Source organism: Salvelinus sp. IW2-2015, linkage group LG37, assembly GCF_002910315.2.
Source record: "Salvelinus sp. IW2-2015 linkage group LG37, ASM291031v2, whole genome shotgun sequence".
Lineage (NCBI taxonomy): Eukaryota > Metazoa > Chordata > Actinopteri > Salmoniformes > Salmonidae > Salvelinus > Salvelinus sp. IW2-2015.
In genome coordinates, this window is record NC_036876.1 from 215,482 (window position 1) to 241,171 (window position 25,690).

Genomic DNA, 25,690 nt, shown 5'->3' on the forward strand with positions numbered 1-25,690 from the left:
CTATGTCCCAAAATCTTTTAAATATCTCAACTTTTTCTGCGGACTGCGGTCTTTTACTTTTAAAACAATAAAACTGTAAGTCATTTTGTTCTCAGGATATGTTTAGCAACATCACATATAGTCTAGCCAATAATTTAATAAGTTCAAAGTGATATATTTATTCGAAATACAGTTTGGACGTGAGCTATTTATCACATGAACTAACTTCATGGTCGAGTTTTCACACCGTCCCTGTCTGAATTTTTTTGAGTCATCAATGTGAATTGACCTTGATATTATCTCGTTGAACCGTCTTCATTGGAGTAGCTGGTGTAGGTGCCCATATAAACTGATGTAAACAGAGGAACCCATATAAACAGTCGAATGATGAGGCGTTTTACTTGCGCAAAATGTGAACCAACACTCGCTGCGAGCAGGGTTCGAACCTGCGCGGGAAGATCCCATTGGATTTCAAGTCCAACGCCTTAACCACTCGGCCATCGCAGCTGCTGTTTTCATGGAGTAGGAGTTGCATATAAAATAATGACTTACCTGTCAGTGAACGATTTGTTACACTGTTATTTCCAGGAACTGTTGGAATTATGTAGCTACGTGTACGTCTATCTGTTTGTACCTGTCTACTTTTACAAATTGCCATGTGGTACAGCGCGCATAAATACACAGTACACTCACTGCGTGCACAGGCACAATATAGCCTACACAACGAGAATCATGCAGCATTTTGTTCGAATCTGTATTTAGGTGGCAGTAGTGAGCTATGAATAAACGTTCATTACATTAGCTAGTGTTCTGGGTGGTGTTGGTGTTGAGCCTCTATGGACCCGTTACTCTCTCTCTCTCTCTCTCTCTCTCTCTCTCTCTCTCTCAGTGAGAAGTGTCATGTCAGTGTCTCTTCTCCGGTTTGCTCTACAACCCACACAAGCGTCTTGGGACTCGTCTGAGGTTGGTACAGCCGATCTGCCAATTTTTATTTCCAGGTGAAGCTGGTTGCCAAGAGTGTGCAAAGCTGTATCAAGGCAAAGGGTGGCAACTTTGAAGAATCATAAATGTTGGTTACGACATGATTCCGTATGTGTTATATCAGTGTTTATGTCTTCACAATTTTTCTACAATGAAGAAAATAGTAATGAAATCATCAGATCAGAGTAAGGTTATTATAGTCAAGTAAAACGAAAACTAATCATGAAAAACAATTTAGAGAAATACAATAATTAACAAATACGTTTGAAAAAACTATAACTATACTGAAACTATTATCTTTGACTCCGAAACTAACTGAAATAAAATAAAAAACACCATTAATTATGTTCAGTTTCAGTTTGTTTTTCTAAACTTTGGGCAGAAATTTAACTGCGTTTTCAAGCTTTTGGGGGTTTACTGAACCTGGACGGTAAATGTGGCCAAGAGATGGCGATGTTTCAAATAGGCCTAGCTTGTACATCATTATCATTAAATATCAATAGAAAAACTAAATAGAAATATACACCAAAAAATAAATAAATAATATAAATAAAAATGAATATAAAAACACTATAATGAATACCCTTGGATCAGAGGAACACCTCTCTTTCCATCTACGTCAATGGTTATATTAATATATTACCAGGCTTTTATTATTACCATATTATCACACCTATGACACACTTATTACCTAGTGTGTGTGTGTGTGTGTGTGTGGTTGTGTGTGAGTGTGTGTGTGCCTGTGTGCGTGGCAGGGCTTGTACCAGGCACAGGCTGGTAGATAGGGTGCGACGTTCATGCAACAGGGGCCATAAACCTTATTGGCATCCGCTTCAGAACTGACTGTAACCTGTTATGCTATCTGTCTCCTACAGTCACCAAACAATAAACTGTCCATTGATATTTAAAACATGTTTTAATGATTCAATTGCCGTTTGAATTTGAGGAAATTCCACTTCTGTAGCCTATACACTTCTGTAAAATAATTTAGTGTAGAGAAGTTGATGGAAAACAAGCATGACAAAATTATTGCTTTCTGTTGTCTCACCAAACATACAGTAGGCTATAGCTTGTCAAAGGATGATTGAGACTAAGATGTTGATTGAACATTTCTCACTGATCTAACTCAAGTGTAGTATGTGGTTTAAAACAAGTAGTCAAATCCAGACTAGTCGATAACTTTAATCCCTATTTGACAGTCATTCTGTTGCTGCTAATTGTACACCGATTTACCAAGATAATGAAAACAAAACATTTTCTTTCTCTGTGGACATTTCAATGTGTCTGTGAACATATTATTCATAATCAAAAAGTACAGGTACCTTAATAGAAAATGACTCAAGTAAAAGTAAAAGTCACCCAGTAAAATAATACTTAAGTAAAAGTCGAAAAGTATTTTGTAAAAAAAAAAACGTAAGCATCAAAGGTAAATGGAATTGCTAAAATGTACTTAAGTATCAAAAGTAATAATCTATGGACGTGAGTGCTACAGGTCGGTAGTCATTTAGGCAGGTTACCTTAGTGTGTTCTTGGGAACAGGCACTATGGTGGTCTACTTAAAACATGTTGGTATTACAGACTCGGACAGGGAGAGGTTGAAAATGTCAGTGAAGCCACTTGCTAGTTGGTCAGTGCATGCTCACAGTACACGTCCTGGTAATCCGTCTGGCCCTGCGGCCTTGTGAATGTTGACATGTCTAAAGGTCTTACTCACATTGGCTGCGGAGAGCGTGATCACACAATCTTCCTGTACAGCTGGTGCTCTCATGCATGTTTCAGAGTTGTTTGCCTTGAAGCGAGCATAGAAGTAGTCTGGTAGGCTCGTGTCACTGGGCAGCTCTCGGCTGTGCTTCCCTTTGTAGTCTGTAATGGTTTGCAGGCCCTGCCACATCCGACGAGCGTCAGAGCCAGTGTAGTACGACTTGATCTTAGTTCTGTATTGACGCTGTGCCTGTTTGATGGTTCGCCGGAGGGGATAGCGGGATTTCTTATAAGCTTCCGGGTTAGAGTCCCGCTCCTTGAAAGCAGCAGCTCCAGCCTTTAGCAGTGCGGATGCTGCCCCACAGTGACTGTACGTACATACCCCAACSTGGCTTCTGGTTGGGGTATGTACGTACAGTCACTGTGGGGACGACGTCATCGATACACTTATTGATGAAGCCAATGACGGATGTGGTGTACTCCTCAATGCCATTGGAGGAATCCCAGAACATATTCCAGTCTGTGCTAGCAAAACAGTCCTGTAGCGTAGCATCCGCGTCATCTTACCACTTTTTTATTGATCTAGTCACTGGTGCTTCCTGCTTTAATTTTTGCTTGTAAGCAGGAATCAGGAGGATGGAATTATGGTCAGATTTGCCAAATGGAGGGCGAGATGAAGCCTTGAGACAATTGAGACATGTATTGTGTATGTGTGCCATTCAGAGGGTGAATGGGCCAGCCAATAGATTTAAGTGCCTTTGAACGATGTATGGTAGTAGGTGCCAGGTGCCGTTTTTTCATGTTCAACAGTTTCCCGTGTGTATCAAGAATGGTCCACCACCCAAAGGACATCCAGCTTGACACAACTGTTGGAAGCATTGGAGTCAATATGGGCCAGCATCCCTGTGGAAAACTTTCGACACATTCTCCCGACAAATTGAGGTTGTTCTGGGGGCAAAAGGAGGAGGTGCAATTTGAGATTGACCACGTTTACATGCACACCAATATCCCGTTATTATTCGGCATACTCAACTATTCTGTTTTTGAGTTGACACATATTAACATCATATCCCGTTTACAATAAAAAGAAAAAGCTTGTATGAGAAAGCCGGAAAAGATGCCTGGGATATGCTGATGTAAAATGGGATACTGTGGCATGTAAACATCTTATCTGGTTTACTGTTGTTTTTGCGGTCTGCGCAAGCTCAGTTTCACATATCATGGGTGTTATGTGATGTTTTCATCTGATTGTCAAACAAATCACATCAAAAAGTAGGTTACCTGTTCAGTTCGATCTACCATTATAATTCTCAGGGAGCTACTTTGGTTTTAGAAGTGGGGGGGACACCCCCTTTATTATTATTTTATTCCAGTCGGATGAACACTCCAAAAGCCTACCCGACCGCTCAGAGGTGTACGCACATCTTTGCCTGTTTTGTATCACATTCCAATGATAAAACTGGGGGGGACAAAAACTGCAATTACAGTGAAAGGTTGGGCCCTGATAATTCCATAATAATTTTGCCTACTATTATTAATTTACTATCGTATACTACTGGTCACTAGCACCCTTAGTTTAGACTGCTATACTTCTGCTTTTGGGCTCCCAAGGGGCGCAGAGGTCTAAGGCACAGCTTCTCAGTGCAAGTGGTGTCACTGCAGTCCATGGTTCAAATCCAGCCTGCATCACATCTGGCTGTGATTGAGAGTCCCATAGGGCGTTGCCGGGGTAGGCTGGTAAATACGATTTTGTTCTTAACTGACTTGCCTAATAAAATAAAAAATGATATATAATTGCTGACATTTGGTAGGCTGTTTGTTAGTCAGCTATATCTCTTCTGTCATAACGTGTTGCCCCAGAAGACAAAATAAAATAGTGCTCACCAGAATAATGTCTTACATCGATAGAGTGAATGCATTGGTTATCTAGTTAACGCCGGTGAAGTTGTCTGTTTCGTTTAGGGACCAGGGAGGAAACGCAATAACTCCAAAACAGAGGAAAGATTATTTCTGTGCAAAATGTTCAAATGTCATCAGTTTGACCGGTTTTAAAGAAATGAAAAGCTGAGAAAACGACTAAAAACATTTCTGATAAGACAGTTCATCATGGGTGCATATTTACTTGGTTGAAATACTGTCTGCTTGCATAACAGTGTCTAAGATAACACATTACACGAGCATTCACGTTCTTCTCAAAAGATGCTGAAATAAATCCTATTTCTCCACTCCTGTTCCTGAAACAAAATAAAAATTTGCTGAATAATTTCACTGCAAGAAATGCATAATTCTTCAGGACTTAATATTATATTACACTACATGTGAGAGGTTATAGACCTACAGTCAGCGTACATACTTCATTGAATCCAAATACTGTAGTTAAATGAGGAATATTCTGTTTGTTCATGGTAACAGGGATACTCATGAGTGGCATATCAAAGGTGTATGTAAGCTGCTTATCCTGAATAAGACCTAAAGTGGGATATGATCTAGTATCCGGAATACTGTGCGCGTGTAAACTTGGCCAATGTCTCAACTGTATTCCATTACAAATGTATTCATTTCACGGTATTGGGGGATGGTCAAAACAGTTTGACTCTGACAAAATTTGAAAACACAAACTTCTGATTTGGAGTCAGACACACTGCCGTTGTGCCACAATTGAGCTATGGCCTATGGTCACACACATGCATGCACCCAGGCAGGCACACAAAGACACACACACATCAAGAGACTAAAGACAGCATGTCTGTGTGAACGATTGTACAGTTGTGCGGTGGTTTCCCAAACACAGCCTAGTCCTCGACTAAAAAGCTATATAAATGGGAGATTCTCACTTGAGCAAGTCCAGGGTTAGGTTTATAAATTCCACTTTACATGGTATTGATGACATACTTACAATAATCTAAATGTACAATCTTACAGTGAAGAACTAACTGTTTTGAATGATATTTCACCTTGTCATGATTGGTTGGAAAAAATATTTTGCTGCCATGACTTTTCCCCACTGGATTAAAGTCTGTCCTTAAAAGTGCAATGGAAAATGTGTCCTTGGTCTTTGATAAGATGCCACAGGTCTTGTCAGTTTTTCCCATCATGCTTTATGGTCGTCATCTGCGTGTGTGTTTGTCTGATATGGTTGTATCAGTATATATGGTTCCCTATTCTGACAAGCTGCAATACATCAGGAGATAGGGTCCAGAGATCACACACACACACACACACACACACACACACACACATACACACGCAGATGTCAAGGACAAACAGATTCTCACATCACATTATACATCTCACACAGATGAAACACACACCCAATCCTCCAACCCTCCCCCGGTACTAGAATACCGCTTATCAGTAGCTATGGTGATGTACCATAGTACTCTGATGTATACACAGATACTGCATACTCTAAAACCACAGGTACACTCTGGAGTATATTCAGGTAAAGGTTACCCATTGGACAAAACGTAAATCAATTTGAAGTAATAAACGGAGCATTACTATCACTGTTCAGATTCCAGAACATGTCACAGGGTCGAAAATGTGACATTACCAAGTTTATGGATGTTTGAACAAATTGAACCACTAAAAGTGATTAGCCACCTAACATGTGCAACTTCAACAGGAACATTTCGACCAATGGATAGATCAGCAGTGATGTTCCGAGTGAGAAAAGTTGGGTGCCGTAGCCAATACAAGCATCCATATCTAATTTGCCATTTGGAATGTTCAATTTATTGACTGTTTTCACATTGGAACTCTGTGCCACATCGGAATTCGACACCAACCGTTTCCATTGGCCCACCCTATTGGGTGTAGGCTACCCAGAGCAATAGATATATATTAATTTATGACTGTACCAACCACAGAGTCTACTCTAATACATCTACGTGGAGGAGACAAACTGTGAAGCAACCCAACCCTGTTTCTCTCTCTCCAGTAATGACCCAAGATACCTTTACATCCCTTTAAGCTAGGGGATTCAAACCAATGAACTTTCAGTTACTTGGCTAATATTGTTGTCTCTACCTTCTTGCCCTTTGTGTTGTTGTCCGTGCCCAATAATGTTTGTACCATGTTTTGCTACCATGTTGTGCTGCTGCCATGTTGTGTTGCTACCGTGTTGCTGCCATGCTATGTTGTTGCCTTAGGTCTCTCTTTATGTAGTGTTGTGGTGTCTCTCTTGTCGTGATGTGTGTTTTGTCCTATATTTTTATTTCTAATCCCAGCCCCTGTCCCTGCATGAAAGGAAGGGAAAGGGGAATACCTAGTCAGTTGTACAACTGAATGCATTCAACTGAAATGTGTCTTCCACATTTAACCCCTCTGAATCAGACATGTGTGGAGTGGCCTTTTGCCTTTTGGTAGGCCGTCATTGTAAATTAGAATTTGTTCTTAGCCGACTTGCCTTGTAAAATAAAAGTTCAATGAAATAAATAATGTTCTCAACCACTAGGCTACCTGCCGGCCTACATAGAGTGGCTTTGTTTTAATACGGCTAACTCTATACATGAGCTAGTTACTGAGCTCCCTGGTAAAAGAGGTCTTCTGACCTCAACAGGACTTTCTTGATAAATGGCGGTTAAATACAAAGTGGACGAAAGAACCTAGTTTTATGACTCAACGCTCAGGCCAACTAAAGGTGATGTAATCACTGGGGTGTGGAGCCAGTCTTATCGCCCAACTAACCCCTCCTCTACCAACCTTCCCTTCACCTCAGGATTTAAGCAGCTTCGCATCCATCACTAGAGCCACGCTGGACCTAGGCTGAGAAGAGAGTGAAGGAGGAGTAGTCTGGAAATTATTTTCAACTTCTGAATTTTTCTCATATCTCTTTCTACGAGGACACCAAATAGAGTCTTGAATTATCTACGCAACATTCTTGAGTTTTTCAACGTTGAAGAAAGCGTACAACCAGCAACATGTGTACAGGAAAGTGCTCTAAGGCCATTGCGATCCCGCTCTATGTCCTGGCGGGGGTCTCAATCATCTGTAACATCATTGCGTTCTTCCCTGGCTGGTCGACGGAGTACGCTCAGGAAGACAGAGATGGGAAAGGAGACCGGATCACAGATGAGGTTAAATATATGGGAGGGTTCATCGGCGGCGGGCTCATGGTGAGTTTAATTTTGGCCATTAGGTAACATGATTGGTTTAATTTTGAACATTATGTGTCGCGATTGGTTTAATTTTGAACATTATGTGACATGATTGGTTTAATTTTGAACATTAGGTAACATGATTGGTTTCATTCTGACGATTACCTAACATGATTAGTTTAATTTGCACCATATTATGATATGATTATTTTAATTTTGAGCATTATGTGACATGATTGGTTTAATTTTGAACATTATGTGTCGCGATTGGTTTAATTTTGGCCATTATGTTACATGATTGGTTTAATTTGGAATATTATGTAACGTGATTGGTTTAGAAGACCAGTGTTTAGGTCAGTTCCATTTTTTAACTCCAAAGTTTCTCATTGAAAAACAATACTGACTGAATAGAAGTGGAATTGACCCCAATCTTGGTTTAGACATGCTGATTCTATAGAGCATTGGTCATACCATGATCACAGGTTTGTGTAGTATTTTTTAAGAAAAATAAAAGTACCCTTTTCATGATCAACAGTTTCCTAAGTGTGAATTCATTTGAATGCTGAATGGACCTGTACACCTGAAATATGCTGCCCAATATGCTACTCCATGACAAAACAGTTGTGAAGAAGTCTCTCTCTCTCGCTCTCTCGCGCTCTCTCTCTCTCTCGCGCTCTCTCTCTGTCTCTCTCTCTCTCTCGCGCTCTCTCGCGCTCTCTCTCTCTCTCTCTCTCTCTGTCTCTCTGTCTCTTGTCTCCGGCTCTCTCTCCGTCTCTCTCCGCGTCTCTTCCGCTCGGTCATCGCGGTTCTCTCTCTCTCCTCTCTCTCTCTCTCGCTCTCTCTCTCTTCTCTCTCTCATCTCTCTCTCTCTCTGCTCTCTCTCTCTTCTCTCTCCTTCTCTCTCTTCTCCTCTCTCTCTGCTCTCTCTCTCTCGTCTCTCTCTCCTCTCTCTCTCTCTCTGCTCTCAGTGCCTATCCCAGCCATCCACATCCACCTGACCAGCAGTAATGGTTGCTGTGCCAACCGCTGTGGGGTAAGTCAAACCACAGACCTAGGATCAGATTCAACTCCCCCAATCCTAACCTTAACCATTAAAGCAATGGTTCTCAAACCTGGTCCTGGGGTGCACCTTGTTGTTTTTGCCCTAGCACTGCACAGCTGATTCAAATGATCAACTCATCAAAAGGCTTTGATCATTTGAATCAGGTGTGTAGTGCTAAGGCAAAAAAAAAATGTGCCCACCTTTGGGTCCCCAGGACCAGGATTGAGAACCACTGCATTAAAGGGATGAGTACATATCTAAACCTGTGTCAGTCTCCCTACTGCAGCACACAACATTAGGTTTGGGCATATGGGTGGGCCAATGACAGCTTGTGTATTATAAATTCATCACAATAGCGCAATAAGGAAAAACACCTTGACTTCACCACCCCCTACCTGTGAAACATGTGTAATGTCAGGAAATAATAATCTGTCCGTTTATGGTTCTGTCTGATGTTGGCCCACAATGTAACACTCAGTTACATTATGGTCAGTCTAATTTCCCAGTGAAAGCAGTTTGTAAAAAGTGTTAGATTACTCGAGGAATCAATCAAGCAGAAACTCATGGCTCAGAAACACACCAGCCTTGGATAAGATTTATTTGCCATCCCGTATTTAAAACAAGTTTGTAGAAGCCTAATTAAGAACAAAACCTATTTTCCATGTGGTAAATACACAAAAAAAGCTAACATTTGCTATAAATCTCCCTTCTCTTCCCCTGACCTCCTCCCTAACTTCTCTGACCTCTGACCCCTGTGTGTGTCGCTTCTCTTCAGATGTTCCTGTCCATTGGGTTTGCTGCTGCTGGGGTTGTTGGAGCTCTGTACAGTTTGGCTACGGCTGCCCTGGTCCTGGCCAACGGGCCTGTCTGCTTATTCAAGGTTACAGGTGACAAAGATGCAAGTTGGGGGAGGCCCTTCATGAACAAGTACGTCTTTTTATATTTTTAATGATAACACAACTATTCTTATTTCTATCTCTTTGCATACTTTACCTAGCTACTGTAAATAACTTTATGATGCCTGCCGATGTAAAAAGATCAATACAATTGATTGCTTGATTGGTTGAATGATTGCTTGAATGTTCATCGTTGCAGCAGCGGCAGTTACCTGGGTGACAGTGAACTCTGGAAGACTTGTCTAAAGCCAGACGATGTTGTGGAGTTTAACATCGGCCTGTTCGCCACTCTACTTGTGGCTGCTAGTGTGGAACTGGTGCTGTGCGCAATACAGATGGTCAACGGACTGTTCGGATGCATCTGTGGTACCTGTGGCGGAAAGGAGGTGAGAGAGGGGAGAGTTGGGGGGGGGGAGAAGAGAAGGGGAAGGGGGAGGGAGTAAGAAAGAAAGTGTTCACCTAACCTTTGACCTTTATCTCCTGCCAGTAGGAAGCGTGATGATCAATGATGACCATCGACTGTGACCATTTTTCAACCACGACCACTTGAGGACCGTCAAGAGGAATGAATGGTTATTTGAAGAGTGATTATATTTACTTTATCTTTGCTCTGGGGCCAAGAGTATTTATGATATACATAGACTGCTTAGTGTAGCCTAGTAAACACATCAGTGACTGTAATATGTAGCCTATAGTCGTGTTTATATTGGTATGACATTTGCATCTTCTGTGAATTGTGTTTCTCATGTTTTAATTTAATTCTATGCAGATTTTAATTTGTTTTATTTTGTAATAAAAGCTGAAAAATGTTTCTTCAACTTCTTTATGTTGTTATTTTCTTTAGTTATTATTTTCTCATTAAAGTATTTGAAGGCTAAATTGTAATTAAACAATATGTTATATACACCTTACACACACACTCAAACACACACTCAAGCCTACTCCTGCCACTTGCGTACTCATGCACACACTAACACACACTAACACACACTCACAGACAAGCAGATGAAGAACACAGGGAATCCCCCAGCCATAGCACCAGATTACTTCTTATTAGTAGCTATGGTGATTGACCCCAGCATTCTGATTAATACACAGATACTGCATACCTGTCATTGATCCATGTTCTATACATGAAACAACTCCAGCAGTTTCCATTGTCCCGCCAAGTTGGGTGTAGGCTACCTAGAGTGATAGATACACAGATATATCTATCTTTTGGAGTAGCTGCTGCATTTACAACAGATAATGGGGATCCTAAAAACGAAACTATTTATAACACTGTGTGCAATCCAAGATTCACAGAGCAGGGACTTTGTCTGTTCTAGTATGTCTAAGCCTATATGCTGTAAACAACCCATGGAGAAACGCCCAACCCAGTATCTGACACAAGATCAATACATCTGCCTTTATGACTGTTGGTCTAGTAGACAAACTCAAGGTCCATGACACTTCCGGTTTGGAGCGTGCAGTCGCAATTCCGCCTCGCTCCACAGGTAGTTTTACCATTTTCATTCATTTTCATTACAGTACAACGGTTTGATTTGTTTGATCTTAGCTAGCTACATAGCCGTCTTTGTATCAAAGATAATTGTGTAGTTATTGAGGTTATTGAGGTTCGCTAGCCAGCTATTTTCGTCCGAACGTAACAACGTAGTCAACACTGCTAGCTAGCCAGCTAGCCACCGAATAGCAGCACAGCAGCATAGCAGCACTGGAGAAACGATTACATTACAACGGAACGACTTGATTAGTGTAGTGTTAGCTGGCTACACAGTTCTCTTTGCTATCTTTGCTATCTTGATCTAAGATAATCGTGTAGCTTAGAGTTGGTTAGAGTAATTATTCGGTTAACTAGCCAGCTATTTTCGTAAACGTAACGAGTCAACACTGCTAGCTAGCCAGCTAGCCACCGAATAGCAGCATAGCAGCTTCTGGAGAAACGATTAATTACAACGGAACGACTTGATTAGTGTAGTGTTAGCTGGCTACATAGTTGTTTTTGCTATTTTTGTATCTAGATAATTGTGTAGCTTAGAGTTGGTTAGAGTAATTATTCGGTTAACTAGCCAGCCTATTTTCGTCCACCGCGCTGCGCTGCGTCTCCTACCTAGTCAACACTGCTAGCTACACTGCTAGTTAGCCAACTTCTACCGAATAGCAGCACTGTAGAAACTCACACTACAACTTACATTACAACGGAGCGACTTGATTAGCGTAGTGTTAGCTAGCTACATAGTTGTCTTTGCTGTCTTTGTATCCAAGATAATTGTGTAGTTTTTGAGTAATTGTCGAGGTTACTAGCCAGCTACACGTTCAACAAAGTCAACAACGCAGCACTGCTAGCCAGCCTACTTCACCGCCAGCAGTACTATATCATTTTAGTCAATAAGATTTTAGTCAATAAGATTTTTATTTTATTTTTGCAACGTAAGCTTAACTTCCTGAACATTCGAGACGTGCAGTCCACTTGTCATTCTAATCTCCTTTGCATTAGCGTAGCCTCTTCTGTAGCCTGTCAACTATGTGTCTGTCTATCCCTCTTCTCTCCTCTCTGCACAGACCATACAAACGCTTCAACCGCGTGGCCGCCGCATTCTAACTGGTGGTTCAGCGCGCACGACCCACGTGGAGTTCCAGGTCTCGGCAGCCTCTGGACTGCCGATCTGCGGCCAAAAGGCAGAGTTCATCTCAGCCTATGCGTCCTCCAGTCCCTCGACTTCTTGGACTGACGGAAACATGGATTACCACTGACAAACTGCTACTCCTACTGCTCTCGCCTCGTCTGCCCACGTGTTCTCGCACACCCCGAGAGCTTCTGGTCAGCGGGGCGGTGGCACTGGGATCCTCATCTCTCCCAAGTGGAATTCTCTTTCTCCCTGACCCATCTGTCTATCGCCTCCTTTGAATTCATGCTGTCACAGTTACCAGCCTTTAAGCTTAACATCCTTATCATTTATCGCCCTCCAGGTTCCTTGGAGAGTATCAATGAGCTTGACGCCTGATAAGTTCCTTTCCTGAGGATGGCTCACCTCTCACAGTTCTGGGTGACTTTAACCTCCCCACGTCTACTCTTTGACTCATTCTCTCTGCTCCTTCTTTCCACTCCTCTCTCTTTTGACCTCACCCTCTCACTTCCCCCTACTCACAAGGCAGGCAATACGCTTGACCTATCTTTACTAGATGCTGTTCTTCACACTAATCTCACTGCAACTCCCCTCCAAGTCTCCGACCACTACTTGTATCCTTTTCCCTCTCGCTCTCATCTAACACTTCCCACACTGCCCCTACTCGGATGGTATCGCGCCGTCCCAACCTTCGCTCTCTCTCCCTGCTACTCTCTCTCTTCCATCCTATCATCTCTTCCCTCGGCTCAAACCTTCTCCAACCTATGTCCTGATTCTGCCTCCTCAACCTCCTCTCTCCCTTTCTGATCCTTTGACTCTCTATGTCCCTATCCTCCAGGCCGGCTCGGTCCTCCCCTGCTCCGTGGCTCGACGACTCACTGCGAGCTCACAGAACAGGGCTCCGGGCAGGAGCGGAAATGGAGGAAAACTCGCCTCCTGCGGACCTGGCATCCTTTCACTCCCTCCTCTCTACTTTCTCCTCTTCGTCTTGCTGCTAAAGCCTTTTACCACTCTAAATTCCAAGCATTGCCGTCTAACCTAGGAAGCTCTTTGCACACTTTCCTCCTGCCTGAATCCTCCTCCTCTCTCTTGCGGATGACTTCGTCAACCATTTTGAAAAGAAGGTCGACGACATCCGATCCTCGTTTGCTAAGTAAACGACACCGCTGGTTTCTGCTCACACTGCCCTACCCTTGCTTTGACCTCTTTCTCCCTCTCTCTCCAGATGAATCTCGTGTCTTGTGACGGCCGGCCGCCCAACAACCTGCCGTTGACCCTCATCCCCTCCTCTCTTCTCCAGACATTTCCGGAGACCTTCTCCCTTACTCACCTCGCTCATCAACTCATCCTTGAGGCTGGCTAACGTCTTCGTCTTCAAGAGAGCGAGAGTTGCACCCTTCTGAAAAACACTACACTCGATCCCTCGATGGTCAACAACTACAGACCAGTATCTTCTTTCTTTCTTTCTCTCCAAAACTCTTGAACGTGCCGTCCTTGGCCAGCTCTCCTGCTATCTCTTCAGAATGACCTTCTTGATCCAAATCAGTCAGGTTTCAAGACTAGTCATTCAACTGCGACTGCTCTTCTCTGTGTCAACGGAGGCGCTCCGCACTGCTAAAGCTAACTCTCTCTCCTCTGCTCTCATCCTTCTAGACTATCGGCTGCCTTCGATACTGTGAACCATCAGATCCTCTCTCCACCCTCTCCGAGTTGGGCATCTCCGGCGCGCCCACGCTTGGATTGCGTCCTACCTGACAGGTCGCTCCTACAGGTGGCGTGGCGAGAATCTGTCTCCGCACCACGTGCTCTCACCACTGGTGTCCCCAGGGCTCTGTTCTAGGCCTCTCCTATTCTCGCTATCACCAAGTCACTTGGCTCTGTCATATCCTCACATGGCCTCTCCTATCATTGCTATGCAGACGACACACATTTAATCTTCTCCTTTCCCCTCTGATAACCGGTGGCGAATCGCATCTCTGCATGTCTGGCAGACATATCAGTGTGGATGACGGATCACACCTCAAGCTGAACCTCGGCAAGACGGAGCTGCTCTTCCTCCGGGGAAGGACTGCCCGTTCCATGATCTCGCCATCACGGTTGACAACTCCATTGTGTCTCCTCCCAGAGCGCTAAGAACCTTGGCGTGATCCTGGACAACACCCTGTCGTTCTCAACTCACATCAAGGCGGTGACCCGTTCCTGTAGGTTCATGCTCTACAACATTCGCAGAGTAAACCTGCCTCACACAGGAAGCGGCGCAGGTCCTAATCCAGGCACTTGTCATCTCCCGTCTGGATTACTGCAACTCGCTGTTGGCTGGGCTCCCTGCCTGTGCCATTAAACCTACACAACTCATCCAGAACGCCGCAGCCCGTCTGGTGTTCAACTTCCCAAGTTCTCTCACGTCACCCCCTCCTCGTCCTCTCCACTGGCTTCCAGTTGAAGCTCGCATCCGCTACAAGACCATGGTGCTTGCCTACGGAGCTGTGAGGGGAACGGCACCTCCGTACTTCAGGCTCTGATCAGGCCTACACCAAACAAGGGCACTGCGTTCATCCACCTCTGGCCTGCTCGCCTCCCTACCTCTGAGGAAGTACAGTTCCCGCTCAGCCAGTCAAAACTGTTCGCTGCTCTGGCACCCCAATGGTGGAACAAACTCCCTCACGACGCCAGGTCAGCGGAGTCATACCACCTTCCGGAGACTGAACCCAACTCTTTAAGGAATACCTAGGATAGGATAAAGTATTCCTCCTACCCCCCCCTCCCCCTTAAATGAGTTAGATGCACTATTGTAAAGTGGTTGTTCCACTGGATATCATAAGGTGAATGCACCAATTTGTAAGTCGCTCTGGATAAGAGCGTCTGCTAAATGACTTAAATGTAAATGTAAATGTAAATGTCCATAGAGCGAGGGACTTTGTTCAAGTAGAATAAGAGTTAAAGCTAGTTTGCTAGCTCCTCCTAAGCATTTCACTGTACAATTGACACCTGCTTGCTGTATCCTGTGCAAGTGATGAATAAACTTTCATTTGGTTAAATTATAATTGTTTTTATCTAAATAGTATAGGCTAAATTGTAAATAGATTATATGCTCACAGTTGGAGTTTATTCAATAGAACATATATGTTTTATCACCATTCATTAAGTAATCACAACATTGCATTGAAAAAAATATTAAATGGTATTCCATATGGTTAAAAAGGGAAAGATAATTTGTGGAAAACAATTTTGACCCCGACGTGATTTGAACACGCAACCTTCTGATCTGGAGTCAGACGCGCTACCGTTGCGCCACGAGGTCCGTAACAGACATTTGTGCATTAAGGTATAGAATTCTTGATTGCTGTTAGTGGTAGGAAAGTACGTTGTGACCGTTATTTGTTACATTGTAGAAAATGGTTCTCCTAATTTGGTCGAATATTTTCGAAATATTGGCCTAAATAATATATATATAAAAAATATTTTCATACGGATAATGTTCTAATCGGATGTAGACTAAAATAATTTATAGATTTATAAATTTATAATTTATAGATTGAAAAACGTTGTTTTTCTTAAAGCAAATTATAGCTATGTCATGTTTAACAGAAGCCTTGTCATGTGAATTTAAATGCCCTCCTTCTCTTTCCAGTCACGTAAAAGTCAGTGGCTTTTTCTGGCAGAGTATCAGGGCCGACCTTTTATACGACTGTTACAGAGTGTGTGCGTGTGAATAAATTAAGTGCTTCCCCATAAATGCAGAAAATAAACAGTCAGTCATGTCACAGACAGAGAGATACACATTCACTAACACAGATATGGACAGAGTGAGAGAAGAGAAAGAGTTGCAATATATAGAAAAAAAATAGAAGGGGTAAAACAGAGAGAGAAAACAAGAAGAGGAAGAAACATGAAGAAAATGAGAGAGAGAGAGAGAGAGAGAGAGAGAGAGAGAGAGAACAAGAACAAGAAGCGAGAGCGAGGGTTCTCATCATCTCTCACTCTTTCATTTCCTGACAAAGGCACTGTATGTAGAACTCAAGACCATCACAATCAAAATATTCCACTCATAAGCATCAGACGGGTGAGTGCTTCTCAGAATATCCCACTGTGTATTACTCTATTCTACGTGTGTACCATACCAACATCCTATTCACTTCACAATGGTACTGTCACTGTATCCTTCCAAACATTGAGCACCAATAACAGACAGGGTAACAGGATAACATTTACATTTAAGTCATTTAGCAGACGCTCTTATCCAGAGCGACTTACAAACTTGGTCACCTGTGTGTGTAATTGTGCTGTGACTACTGTTATTGAGAGAAAGAGGAAATGGAGGGAGTAAAAAGGCTTCCTAAAAATTTTTTTGTTTTACTCTCTCTCTCGTAGAAAATACAGTTACAGATACCATTGCAATTGAGGTGAATGAATAGTGAACGCAAATGAAAAAAAATATACACGTAACGTTATGTTCATTTCTCAACTGTTCTGCAATGCCAGCAGCCATGTGTCTGCTTCTGCTTTAACTGGGGAAAAGTAGGTTCACAGTTTCCATAGAGACGTCAACGAAGTCATTTATTTAGCTTTCACTGAAGTCAGAATGAAAGTGGACAAAATGTCTTCTGTTCCTCTTTGGTGAAGGCAAAATAAGCATCTGAAACTGAAACAGTATTGCACTGTAAATATTGATAGATGTTCTTGTACATAAACAGGGTCTATCAGACACAGATCTCTTTAGCGTTAAAAATAACTTCCTCCCTCACCCACTGGCTGTTCAGCTTCCTTAATTCATCGGCAGTTTGACCCTCTTTGCATGCATAAGAGGACAACAGTGAAAATAGGGGTGCATCGCAGCCTCCCAAATGGAACCATATTCAAATCAAATCATATCAAGTTGTATTTGTCACATGCGCTGAATACAACACCTTACAGTGAAATGGTTACCATGAAATGCTTGTTCCCCTTATAGTGGACTACGGTTGAGCAAAGCCCAAATGAAATAGGGTGCCATGTGCAGTCTTTGTGTAGTGTGGACCAGGGGATACCACTAAGACAGACTAAAAATACACAGACGGACGTTTAGGGAAATGGTGCCTGTGTCACAATAACTACAGAGGAATGTTACAATACGGATCAGGACAGGAAAAGGTGTTTTGCAAGTGTGAGACAAAGAGATGAAGAAGAGAGGAATGGAGAGAGTGTAACGTCTGCTTCCAGCTCACACTCTCAAACACATAGATCCCTGAACGCAGCTCACTCTCCAGATCCCAATCACCTGAATTCTGATCACCTCTTCACATACCGGTATGTCATTATCGCACACTATTTAGTTCAGTTCTTTGCACCCCATCATTGTGAGGTATTGTTTATTTTGTGACACACTCAGAGCTCTGTTTCTCCCGTAATTTACTCCTCCTGTGTATAATAGTTTTGGCCTGCCTCACTAACGACGCCTTTTGCCTATTCCCTGCCTGTACTTTATCGGATTTCCTGTTATCAACTTATTGCCTGATCTCCCGGACGACGTTACTAGCCTTTTCCCTGCCTGTACTGTTGCCTTTTTGGACCCCCTGTGTATGACCTTCTGCCTGTCTCTGGACCCAGCTACCTGCCTCCTGCTGTGGTCCTTTACAATAAACACCTGCTTGTTGACATTGAGTGAGAGGTTGTTTTCCTGACACCACACTCTGAGGGCCCTCACCTCTTCCCTGTAGGCCGTCTCGTCGTCGTTGGTAATCAAGCCTACTACTGTTGTGTTGTCTGCAAACTTGATGATTGAGTTGGAGGCGTGCATGGCCACGCAGTCATGGGTGAACTGGGAGTACGGGGGGGACGGAGGGACGGGGGACGGGGGGGGCTAAGTACACACCCTTGTGGGGCCCCAGTGCTGAGGATCAGCGAAGTGGATATGTTGTTTCCTACCTTTACCACCTGGGGGCAGCCCTTCCAGAAGTCCAGGACCCAATTGCACAGGGTGGCGTTGAGACCCAGGGCCTCAAGCTTAATGATAAGCCTGGAGGGTACTATGGTTTTGAATGCTGAGCTGTAGAGAGGATGCCCTAAAGTATAGGGGACAACTATAGAGTCCAGAGAGGATGCCCTAAAGTATAGGGGACAACTATATAGTCCAGAGAGGATGCCCTAAAGTATAGGGGACAACTATATAGTCCCCAGAGAAGGATGCCCTAAAGTATAGGGTACAACTATATAGTCCAGAGAGGATGCCCTAAAGTATAGGGGACAACTTATAGTCCAGAGAGGATGCCCTAAAGATAGGGGACAACTACAGGGTCCAGAGAGGATGCCCTAAAGATAGGGGACAACTATAGGGTCCAGAGAGGATGCCCATAAAGTATAGGGACAACTACAGGGTCCAGAGAGGATGCTCTAAAGCATAGGGGGCAACTATATGGTCCAGAGAGGTGCTCTAAAGTATAGGGGACAACTATAGGGTCCAGAGAGGATGCCCTAAAGATATAGGGACAACTACAGGGTCCAGAGAGGATGCTCTAAAGCATAGGGTACAACTACAGGGTCCAGAGAGGATGCTCTAAAGCATAGGGTACAACTATAGGGTCCAGAGAGGATTCCCTAAAGTATAGGGGACACTACAGGGTCCAGAGAGGATGCCCTAAAGCATAGGGGACAACTACAGGGTCCGAGTTGTTCCTGCTCAGGAAACATGGTCAGGAAATACTCTGGTCCTTATTGATCATATCAGACACAATCCTGTATCATTTCTATAGCTGCTAATCCCTCTCTTTCCCGCCCCGCCTCTCTCCTCTCTCTCGCTCCCTCTCTTTCCATCCTTCCTCTCTCTCTCTCTCTCTCTCTCTCTCTCTCTCTCTCTCTCTCTCTCTCTCTCTCTCTCTCTCCCTCTCTTTCCATCCCTCTCCTCAGAAACAACAGTAATAGTAGCCATGAGCATCAACACCACTCATAACTGCACAGAGCCCCAGGGTAATCGGCTCTTTGTTGGGGTCTACTCCATGGTCTTCATGGTTGGCCTCATCCTCAACCTCACAGGTATAGGGAGAGAATGTTCTTACATTATTATTTTCTTGCCTATATCAATGAAAATGTGTTTGGAGCCAAGATCAAACACGTATATATATATTATTTAACAGGACATAACTCACTTGGTAATAAGTTGCAATTTAAGCGTTGTTTCATCTTTGAATGGCATGTCTTCAATAGCTAGATGTCAATGCAATGCTGCAGCTTCGTTATGTCACAATATGTCCATTTTCTTATTCCTCACAGCACTAGTGGTGTTCTTCCGCTACACCAAGTCTCGGTCTCACACCACCGTTTACATGACCAACCTGGCCATCGCAGACCTCCTCCTGGTCCTCACTTTGCCCCTGAGGATCTACTACCATCTGGGGATGTCTGGGTTACCTCAATTACCTCAGGCCCTGTGTGAAGGTAAATGCTTGTCTAGGTTACATCAGGTCCTTTGTGAAAGTAAAGGCTTGTCTGAGTTACCTCAGTTACCTCAGGACCTGTGTGAAGGTTTTATTTTTATTTATCCGTTATTTTACCAGGTAAGTTGACTGAGAACACGTTCTCATTTGCAGCAACGACCTGGGGAATAGTTACAGGGGAGAGGAGGGGGATGAATGAGCCAATTGTAAACTGGGGATTATTAGGTGACCGTGATGGTTGAGGGCCAGATTGGGAATTTAGCCAGGACACCGGGGTTAACACCCCTACTCTTACGATAAGTGCCATGGGATCTTTAATGACCTCAGAGAGTCAGGACACCCGTTTTAACGTCCCATCCAAAAGACGGCACCCTACACAGAGCAGTGTCCCCAATCACTGCCCTGGGGCATTGGTATCTTTGTTTAGACCAGAGGAAAGAGTGCCTCCTACTGGCCCTCCAACACCACTTCCAGCAGCATCTGGTCTCCCATCCAGGGCCTGACCAGGACCAACCCTGCTTAGCTTCAGAAGCAAGCCAGCAGTGGTATGCAGGATGGTATGCTGCTGGCCAAGGTAAACGCTTGTCTGGGTTACCTCAGTTACCTCAGGTCCTGTGTGAAGGTAAACGCTTGTCTGGGGTACATCAGGTCCTGTGTGAAGGTAAAGGCTTGTCCAGGTTACCTCAGGTTCTGTGTGAAGGTAAAGGCTTTGTCCAGGTTACCTCAGGTTCCGTGTGAAGATAAACGCTTGCCAGGTATACCTCAAGGTCCGTGTGAAGTAAAGGCTTTGTCCAGGTTACCTCAGGTTCTGTGAAGATAAACGCTTGTCCAGGTTACCTCAGTTCGTGTGTGAATAAAGGCTTTGTCTAGGTTACCTCAGGTTCGTGTGAAGATAAACCTTGTCAGTTACCTCAGGTTCCGTGTGAAGGTAAAGCTTGTGCCAGGTTACCTCAGGTTCCGTGTGAAGATAACGCTTGTCCAGGTTACCGAGGTTCGTGTGAAGATAAAGGCTTGTCTAGGTTACCAGAGGTTCCGTGTGAAGATAAAGGCTTTGTTATGTTACCTCAGGTTCCGTGTGAAGATAAAGGCTTGTCCAGGTTACCTCAGGTTCCGTGTGAAGATTAAATGTTGACTCTTTGCTGTTTGATTAGCTTAGTACAATATCTGTTTGGGCTATCATGCAAACTCATTAATGTCATTGGCAAGCCAAACATGTTTATCATGACATTGGGAATCTACAATCTAGGATTTTTGTACTTGAATGTTATATGTTGCACTCTCTGCTTTGTCCGTCCGTGTCCTTTTATTAAAATAAAGATCATTTTAATTGCTTTCTTATGATGTGTAAAACAAATTCCCATATGGCAGTAAAGGTTTTATTTTCCTCCATTCCGTATATCATAAATTTATAAATTCATGCATTTATTCCAGGGGGGCCTGGTTCTGCTGGTCAACATGATGCAGCATCTTTCTCCTCACCTGCATGTGTTTCGACCGTTGTGTAGCCGTGGTTTCCCCATGTCTTGCCGGATTCGGGAGGGCCGAAAGAAAGCCCCACTGGTCTGCCTCGGTGTCTGGTCCTTCCATCGGAGCCAGCCTCCCATTCTACATCTCCAAACGCAGGTACAACTAACCCAGGTATTCTCCTGGTCAGGTCAACTAGGACCCAGATATTATCTGGTCAGGTCAACTAGGACCCAGGTATTCTCCTGGTCAGGTCAACTAGGACCCAGGTATTCTCTGGTCACGCAACTGGACCCAGGTATTTCCTGTCAGGTCAACTAGGACCCAGGTATTCTCCTGGTCAGGTCAACTAGGACCCAGTATTCTCCTGTCGGTCACTGGACCAGATATTCTCCTGTCAGGTCAACTGGACCCAGTGTTCTCCTGGTCAGGTCACTAGGACCCAGATATTCTCCTGGTCAGGTCCACTAGGACCCAGGTATTCTTCTGGTCAGGTCAACTAGGACCCAGGTAATTCTCCTGGTCAGGTCAACTAGACCCAGTATTCTCCTGGTCAGGTCAACTAGGACCCAGGTATTCTCCTGGTCAGGTCAACTAGGACCCAGGTATTCTCCTGGTCAGGTCAACTAGGACCCAGTATTCTCCTGGTCAGGTCAACTAGGACCCAGATATTCTCTCGGTCAGGTCAACTAGGACCCAGATATTCTCCTCTCTCCTGGTCAGGTCAACTAGGACCCAGTATTCTCCGGTCAGGTCAACTAGGACCCAGTATTCTCTGGTCAGGTCAACTAGGAACCCAGATATTCTCCTGGTCAGGTCAACTAGGACCAGGTATTCTCTGGTCAGGTCAACTAGGACCCAGTAATTCTCCTGGCAGGTCAACTAGGACCCAGATATTCTCCTGGTCAGGTCAACGTAGGACCCAGGATATTCTCCTGGTCAGGTCAACTAGGACCAGATATTCTCCTGGTCAGGTCAACTAGGACCCAGATATTCTCCGAGTCAGTCACTGAAGTCCTGAGTCACTCCAGGACTTCAGTATAGACCAATTCTCCTGGTCAGGTCAACTAGGACCCAGATATTCTCCTGGTCAGGTCAACTAGACCAGATATTCTCCTGGTCAGGTCAACTAGGACCAGAGTTTCTCCTGGTCAGGCAACTAGGACCCAATATTCTCCTGGTCGTAACTAGACCCGTATTCTCCTGTCAGGTCAACTAGGACCCAGTATTCTCCTGGTCAGGTCAACTAGACCAATATTCCTGCAGGTCACAAAACAAATTGCCCTATAGACACTTTTCCAGTACCGACACACTGACGTCACGCACAGATACGCACGAATCTTGGCGGCAGTAAGAAAGCCATCGCCATCTGCGCCCATTCAACATCGCCTAGATTTCCTTTTTTATGCTTCTAAACAAAATAACTTATTGGGTTCTCATGCGCTTACAATTGTGTTTTTATTCTTGTTTGAACAGTCGCTAAGATTATATTTGGTTGATCTTTGCAACATAAATATTTTGGATGCAGCAGTTGTTAGCTAGAATGCTAACGCTCATTGATAACTGCAGAAAACATAGCTAAATTATAATTTTACTGGCTGAAGTTGAAGTGTTTTTTAGTATAATGCAGTGATTGCGATGATGACACAAACATTATATTAAGCAGGACATTCATATGAGCCTTAAAATCCAATTAAATCCAAAGCAGTGTGAAATGCACCCATTAGCAACATGTAAATAGAGCCTTTTTTTGCTGGCGTTCTATAAGAACTCCCCCTTGTTCTGCCACCAACTTGCGCTCATTCCCTCTTGCGGCAATGTTTGCAAACACAGAAAGGGTCTGTAACATCACATCAGACCCAACCCTGTATCATTTATTATATCCCTGTATATTCCTCTCTCTCTCTCTCCTTCTCTCTCTCTCTTCCTCTCTCTCTCTCCCTTTCTCTCTCTCTCTCTCTCCTCTCTCTCCCCTCTTCTCTCTCTTCTCCCTCTCTCTCCCTTTCTCTCTCTCTCTTCTCTCTCTCTCTCTCTCTCTCTCTCTCTCTCTCTCTCTTCCTCCCTCTCTCTCCCTTTCTCTCTCTCTCTTCTCCTCTCTCTTCTCCTTTCTCTCTCTTCCTCTTCCTCCCTCTCTCTCCCTTTCTCTCTCTCTCTCCCTTTCTCTCTCTCTCTTCCTCCCTCTCTCTCCCTTTCTCTCTCTCTCTCTGTCTTTCGGCTGAAACATAGAGAGGCAACCCAGGAGATGCAGGACCTCTGTTTCGGGAACCTTCCAGTCTACGCCACTCAGGCCACGGCAGTCGCCTCGACACTAACCGTCGGCTTCGGTATCCCCTTGGTGGTGATGTTGGTCTGTTCCTGGGCGTTGATCCGCACCATCACAAGGAGCGCTGTAGCCCAGACAGACCTCATCAACTCTGGGAAGATCCAGAGGATGATCACCACCAACCTGGTGATATTTCTGGCCTGCTTCCTGCCCTACCATGGGACTCTGGCGATCCTCTATGTCCATAGGAAAGCGGTACCATGTCCCCTGCTGTCGGCATACCGCTATAGCCTAATGGTGGCCTGTCTGAACGCCATTTTGGACCCACTGGCCTACTATTTCACCACGGAGACGTTCAGGAAGAAGGTGGATATGGACGCCATGAGGAGGATGTTCCCACTCAACAGTCAGAACTCTGAGGGGAACAATTCCAGAGCCCCCTTCAACACTTAATGTTCTAAAGATACAGTCTAGGATTCGAAAAAACAACAAATCCGTCACCTCGCCGGCCTCCAATTGTTTTGGTAAAAACGTATTAAAGCACGTTCCATGTACTGCCAAGATATAGAATGGTGATGATATTGAATTTATGATGTGTAGTTCTACACCAAGCTAACACCCAAGGTGTTAAGATATTGGATCATCCATGTGCAATCAGTTGGTTCTCATACTGAAGTTTCGGACTATGCAGTGGCATGTATTCATGGATGCCAAAGGAAGGCAGGCTTCCCCAAAACATTCACCAAGATAAAAAAAAAAAAAAAATGTATCAAATAAATGTATCTTTCATAATTTTACTTCATTTTGCAAGAGGCTTAATTTACAGTATCTCACAGGAGAAAGCATCTGAGCAACACGAAACAGCGCCCCTCTGTCTCTGTATGTGTAGCTCATCTATCTGATGCTTTCTGGTCAAAAAGAGTATAACATTGTTGCCGCCTGTAGCATTGAATACAAGGGAAGCCTCCCTTGATCATTTATTTTTATTTTTATTAATAATAGCCAATCAGCGTTGAGCTAAACTGAGTGAGCTCAGCTGTGAATGGTCCTGGTGCACCAAAAAAAAGTGTAAAGGGAAGCCAGTTAGGACATCCAGCCAAACATTATTGACAGATTTTTTTTTGTTGAATTGTTGTATCTAGTTTCCTAAATTAGCCAAAGACAGAGATAGGGATTTAGACTTGTGGTTTTACTTAATTCTCCACACTGGCCAATTCTGCGATTCTGTCACAACCATTAATTCATACATTGTGCCCCTGGACTGACAGGATGGAAGTTCAATATGTAGAAGGCTAATGTTAACTAGCTAATGTTGTCATGAAAGGAAATTAGGCTAGCAAGCAACATTTTAGCCAGGTAGCCTAGGTCAACATAAACTTAAAGCATGTATGACAGAGTCATAGACGTTTCGGCAACATGAAAGAGAGGAGGATGGCATTGGACTTTCTTTACAAGTAGGGTGAGTCAACACGTTTTTTCTACTTACGCACACAAACACATAAATCAGTACCATGGACAGCCACATGATATTTAGCTTATGTTGGACTAAATTGTTTTTGGATTACTTTAGATGTCACTGTATTAGACTAAGCATAGGTGATTTCATGATGTCGAAATGTTGGAGTTGAAATGGTGCTGGAATAGTGGAGGCTATAACGATACAGGGCGAGACCCAGATGCAGACACGGGAGGCAGAGGGTTCGAGTCTCTGATATTTATTATAAAACAAGGGGCAGGCAAGAGACAGGTTGTGGACAGGCAAAAGATCATAAGGAGGTACAGAGTGGCAGGCAGGCACGAGGTCAGTGCAGGCGGGCTCAGTGTAAGGGCAGGCAAAGGTCAGAACGGGGAGGACTAGAAAAACAGAGACTTGACAAGAAAAGCGCTGGTTGACTTGACAAGACAAGACGAACTGGCAACAGACAAACAGAGAACACAGGAATAAATACCCTGGGAATAATGGGGAAAACGGGTGACACCTGGAGGTGGGTGGAGACAATCACAAAGACAGGTGAAACAGATCAGGGTGTGATAGAGGCAGCTCCAGTTTTCTTTGCGACTTGCGGTAACTCTCCAGTGTTTTAAATCAAACCTGTTAAGTAGTCCAAAAATGTGGGAAACATTAACTTGATTGACCATGCTGTAGGTCATGGAACTGTTTGTTACATGCAATATGCATTGTGGACTCCACCGGACAGATGTTGTTCTCCAGTTTTGTGATGAAACAAA

General features: G+C 43.9%; 1 protein-coding gene, 2 non-coding genes and 1 pseudogene across 3 annotated transcripts; 2 read left to right on the top strand and 2 right to left on the bottom strand.

The window, feature by feature from the left end:
- Positions 1-404: 404 nt before the first annotated feature.
- Positions 405-486, bottom strand: trnas-uga (transfer RNA serine (anticodon UGA)). The gene has a single exon. It is a non-coding gene; the product is annotated as a tRNA-Ser (tRNA).
- Positions 487-7,492: 7,006 nt separating this feature from the next.
- Positions 7,493-10,504, top strand: LOC111960135 (transmembrane 4 L6 family member 5). The gene is made up of 5 exons (XM_023982039.2): positions 7,493-7,782; positions 8,729-8,793; positions 9,578-9,729; positions 9,898-10,084; positions 10,189-10,504. The coding sequence occupies exons 1-5, from the start codon at positions 7,584-7,586 to the stop codon at positions 10,195-10,197; spliced, it is 612 nt and encodes a 203-aa protein (XP_023837807.1). The 5' UTR covers positions 7,493-7,583; the 3' UTR covers positions 10,198-10,504.
- A 5,050-nt stretch (positions 10,505-15,554) lies between these two features.
- trnaw-cca (transfer RNA tryptophan (anticodon CCA)) lies at positions 15,555-15,626 on the bottom strand. The gene has a single exon. It is a non-coding gene; the product is annotated as a tRNA-Trp (tRNA).
- Positions 15,627-16,299: 673 nt separating this feature from the next.
- Positions 16,300-24,204, top strand: LOC111960064 (lysophosphatidic acid receptor 6-like; annotated as a pseudogene).
- Positions 24,205-25,690: the final 1,486 nt, after the last annotated feature.

What these genes read in the sequence shown, in the direction of transcription:
- LOC111960135 (XM_023982039.2), top strand. Translation starts at nt 7,584, where the DNA reads ATGTGTACAGGAAAGTGCTCTAAGGCCATTGCGATCCCGCTCTATGTC. An exon ending in CGGCGGCGGGCTCATGGTGA is followed by an intron (nt 7,783 to 8,728) that starts GTTTAATTTTGG and finishes CTCTGCTCTCAG; the next exon opens with TGCCTATCCCAGCCATCCAC. An exon ending in GCTGTGCCAACCGCTGTGGG is followed by an intron (nt 8,794 to 9,577) that starts GTAAGTCAAACC and finishes GCTTCTCTTCAG; the next exon opens with ATGTTCCTGTCCATTGGGTT.